This window comes from Talpa europaea (genome assembly GCF_964194135.1).
Source record: "Talpa europaea genome assembly, chromosome: 10".
Taxonomy (NCBI): Eukaryota; Metazoa; Chordata; class Mammalia; order Eulipotyphla; family Talpidae; genus Talpa; species Talpa europaea.
The window spans coordinates 28,801,482-28,806,434 of NC_140077.1; the positions used below are offsets into that span (position 1 = coordinate 28,801,482).

At 43.5% G+C, this 4,953-nt stretch overlaps 1 protein-coding gene across 1 annotated transcript; it reads left to right on the plus strand.

Annotated features, from left to right (window-relative positions):
- Positions 1–3,743: 3,743 nt before the first annotated feature.
- LOC311178420 (olfactory receptor 6C74-like) lies at positions 3,744–4,688 on the plus strand (the record flags this gene model as incomplete). The annotated part of the gene is made up of 1 exon (XM_084245008.1): positions 3,744–4,688. One exon carries the CDS (start codon positions 3,744–3,746, stop codon positions 4,686–4,688), a length of 945 nt encoding a protein of 314 aa, XP_084101134.1.
- Positions 4,689–4,953: the final 265 nt, after the last annotated feature.

Consider the following 4,953-nt stretch of genomic DNA (forward strand, 5'->3'; position numbering starts at 1 on the left):
CCCACTGTGGTTCCTTTCCTTACCTGTCTGTTTCAGGAATACCTGACATCCCAAGTAAGGGATATGAGGCAGATAACTACCTCTACCCAATGATGAACGATCTAGCCAAATTGGCAGGTTGAAGAATTCCAGTTTTTCTCCTGTGTTTCCTAAGAATTCTGTTCAGGATCTTTGCCTTCAAGTAGTGGCAAGTACTAGATAAGATGACAGAATTCGATTGGGTTACTGATATTCCCAACATCTATACTAACAGCCCAGATCACTGTGAGATCTAGAGTAATTAATACTTGGGTAGAAAGAGATCAATCCAGTTTACTGAATACTATGAGCCTTAGAAACTGACTTCTCCACACACAGCAATGTACTACTAATTGGTGAGGTGATGTCTCAAGCCAAGCCCAAAAGATCATATTTCCTAAATGTGATTATGGGAGATAATATAAATTCATTTTCTCTTTTCATTGCACAGCTTTCATTTTCTCCTCTGTTTCCCTCCCGTCACAGTAAATCTGTATCGTGTAAGTTGTGTGGGTTTTATCAGGAGAGGGGTGACCTTATAATCATGATGCTTTTTCCCATTCAAAGGAGATTGCTTTGGGGATTTCATTGGGGCTCTTCTAAACTCTGTGAAAAGTCTTCCATCTTGTAAAATAGAACATCCACCATTTCATGCTGGAAAGATCTTCAGATATAAGGAAGGTGCTTAGGAATCTTGCTGCTAAAGATACCATCTAGAAGCATGCCTGTTCTTCCTAAGTCCTGCAGTAGATAGTTTTTCCTACCTCTGCTTATCTCATTCACATCATTCAACTTACTTAGTAATGCTACAGTGGAAGGTTCAGTTAAAAAGAAGCAAGATCTGGGGCCTCCCTGGTGGCGCAGGCAGTTAAGTGCAGTGCTGTGAAGCTGTCCGCAGCCTCTGCAGTGCCGGTTCAATCCCCGCCGGCCTCAGAGCAACCCACATGACTAGCAGACCTCTCCTGTTTCGTCCACTGCTCCCCTCAGCAGTGTATTTCGTCAGTCTGCCTGCTCTGTTCCCTACTCTGTCTCTGGTGGAACCCTCTCACCTTCCTGCGCATCTGGCCTGTACCCCAATTCTTGTAAAATAAAATAAATCTTTAAAAACAAAAAAAGGAAGATCTACAAAGAAATCATACAGTTCAGTAACAAGAAAGCAAACAACCCATTTAAAATGGGCAGAAGAGCTAAACAGACATGTTTCCAAAGAAGACATATGGATCACCAAGAGGCATGAAAAAAATGTTCAACATCTCTTGTCATCAGGGACCTGAAAAAGAAAACCACTATGAGATACCACCTCACTCCTGTGAGAATGACCCATATCAGAAAGACTAATGGAACAAATATTGGTGATGGTATGGATCATGGAGGAAAGGGAACCCTGGTGTGATGTTGGTGAGAATTAGATTTGTGCCGTTCCTTTGAAAAACAGTATGGAGGTTTGTCGAAGTTTTAAAAATAGATCTACCTTGTAACCCAGCAATCCCACTCTTAGGTATCGACTCTAAGGATGTAATGGTTGTTTCACCCAGTTCTTTCCTCTGAAACCGGTGTCTTTGTCAAGAGCCTGATGAAAGGCAGGGATGTACCCAATTCTTCCTCATCATAAAAACTTTTCTCTCTATGATCTGGCCTTAGTGCACACATCATTTTAGTCTGAACTTTTACATAGAATTTTCAGTAATATCCAATTTGAGATCTTAGAAACCCTTGGGAGATTAATTTCTTTGCAAAATCCTGGCAGGAAATAGCATAGACATGGGAGCAAATGCTACCACAGACAATGGAAAAGTAAACATAAAGGTTCTGCCAGTAAGTTTTATTCTCAAGGGTGACCAACTAGCTGCCCCCAGAGCACCAAGCCTGGCTTTACTTTCTGCCCCTGTCCCTTCAGCATCTAATGAAGCTTGCAAGCCTGTACTTTGCTCACTGATTGGGTATATCCTGCTTGGTGATCAAACAGTCTTGTGGGAAATTATCAGAGTCCTCACACCTGCATGTCTGGAGTATCTTGTGATACATTGGAATAAGGGTGCTTCTCTACATGCATCTCTAAAAGGTAGGATGTCATAGTGGCGGGGAGCAAGTTCAATGGAAGGTAGGTTGTATCAGGTCCACCGAAGATGATGGAGTATGGAAAGAGAAAGAGCCTTGTCTCCACAGCAGCAAGAGCTGAACTCAAAAGTAGCTGTCTGGCCCTGTTAGCTGGTGTAGAAAATGGAGTCATGTTACTGTCCATGGCAGAGGCATAGCGAGACCTTTCATCAGAACCCTAAAGTCAAACTGTCACCCAGAATTGGGAGCAGAGGAATGCAAATGTTCTGTTCTGTCTGCTCCTTTCTGGAGTTTCAGTGATCAAGGCTGCCTTGTAGACTTGTTGTGGAATGAAACATTCAGGGCTATTGAAACAGGACTTTGTCAATCATGGACATTGGGAACCATTCGTCCCACTCTGGGATAACAACCTGTAATAAATGTGTTTCCTTTTCCTTTCCCTTCAGCTCAGAGCAAGTTCTTGATTTCTGGGAAGAAGCTGGTTGTAAGAGGAGAAAGCGCTGCCCACCCTGAGGTAACTCCTATGTGCCCCTGTTAAGCATCTTGGTCCCTTGGAGGAAAGGCTGCTGTCAACCAGGACAGAAACAGAGGCTCCTCCAGGTGCCCTGAGAGCAGCGCACCCTCAGGTAAGCAGTGTGGTTACAGGAGCAGTGCTTCAGGGAAACTGACCCATGGCAGGTAATTGCAAGAGGCACACTCCATGCTGGAGACATTCAGTTTAGTATTGAAATGCGAGAACCAAACACCATCATAAGTATTTTACTGAGGGGACTGAAGAGAGAATGAGAAAGTGCATTGAGGCTTGATGTAAGAGTGAATATGAAAATCCAAGTATCCAAAATGTTTGTCATGAGTGAGCTAATTTTGTGACCTACTCCTCTCCCCATCTCTCTTACATGCCAGCATGAGTTTTGAAAGAGTAGATTAAAACCTAGATTTATAGACTATGCCATGGTTTTGAGCAATCCCAAAGTCTCTAAAGTTCCAGTTTCTTCTGTAAAGTGGTTATACTAGATTACTTCTCAGGCTGATGTCATTCTACAGGTCAGTAAATCAGCAATTATTTTAATGAAGGATAGAAAAAATAAGTAATGGTCAATTTTTATTTAAGGTTGAGTCATAACCAATATATTCCTGTTTTAAAATGTTCTGTCAAAAATTTTATTTTTTTTTAAGATTTATTTATTTATACAAGACTTGGGGTACAGTCAGAGGTGCGGGAGAGTGAGAGAATTCACCAGAGATGGAGCAGGGAGCAGAACAGGCGGACCGACAAAATACACTGCTGAGGGGAGCAGCGGGAGAGACAGGAGAGGTCTGCCATGTCATATGTGTTTCTCCCCGGCGGGCCGAGAATTGAACCCGCACTGCAGAGGCTGCAGACAGCTTCACAGCGCCACCGGGGAGTCTCTGTGAAAGAATTTTAAAATAGCATTAAACTAACTTTACAAAGATGACCCATTTCAGTAGCTAAAACTCAGTGTTGAACTTGTATTCAACTCAGGTTCTTCTGATTCAAGAACCAACTCACTGGACCACTTTTCTCTCTGCCTCCCTGCTGTCTCGGGTAGTCAAACAAATTGAAGGTGTGCTCCCTTAAAGCCTTAGTGCTTGCCGTGATCTCTTTATTGTAGATTATGACCAGTGGGTAAGTCTACTGTGAAGAGATGACCATGGGAACAGGGAATGGGACCACTGTCCAAGAATTCACCTTGGAGGGATTCCCTGCTGTCCAACATCTGGGAAAGGTCCTCTTCCTGGTGCACCTGCTGGCATACCTGGCATCCATTACAGGCAATGCAGTCATCGTCACCATCACCTGTGCTGACTCCCGACTCCAGACACCTATGTACTTCTTTCTCAGCGTTTTCTCCTTCTGTGAGTGTTGCTTCATAAGTACTGTTATTCCTAAATTACTGGTCATCTTTCTCTTAGGCAGGCAAACTATTTCCTTTGTTGCCTGTTTTATACAAGGCTCTGTGGTTCTATTCCTGGGAGCAGCAGGTTTCCTGCTCACGGCAGTGATGTCTCTGGATCGGTACATGGCCATTTGCAAGCCTCTGCATTACCCAACCATCATGAACTTGAAAAATTGCATCCTCCTGGTCATTGCTTGCTTTGTATTAGGTTTCACTCTCATCACTGGTGTGGTGGTGAAGGTTTCCCAGTTATCCTTCTGTGGCCCGAATGTCATCCCTCATTTCTTCTGTGACTTTGGCCCCCTGATCCATCTCTCCTGTTCTGACACCAGGTCTGTTGAAATTTGGGCCTTTGTCCTAGCCTTGTGTGTCCTTTTGACATCCCTCATTATAACCGTCACTGCATATAGCAAGATAATAGTCACAATCCTTCATCTCCCATCAGCCAAGGAGCGACAGAAAGCTTTCTCAACCTGCTCTTCTCACCTCATTGTCCTCTCTCTGATGTATGGCAGCTGCGTCTTTATATATGTGAAGCCAAAGCAAATGAGCAGGTTGGAATCCAACAGGGAAGCTGCCCTTGTGAACACAGTGGTGACCCCACTGCTGAACCCTGTCATCTACACTCTGCGGAACAAGCAGGTCCACCAGGCTCTGAGGGAGACAATGTGCCGAATTAAAATATCAAGATAAGAAACATAACATGACTTTGGAGTAGAAGTCTTCAGAGTTCATTTGTGTTCATTGGTGACAGCTGTGCAGAGACCTCCTAGTAGAGTCTCTGGCCAACCTCACTTGACATCTACATCCCCATCAAAATAGATAAGTGTGTTTTCTCAAGGTCACATTTTACCATACTGTGCATAACTATCTTTCCCCAAATATCCAACATTGATGACAATTGATGTTAACTTCATAATCCATTCTTGAATCATTTCTCATTGGACAAGCTGTGGAG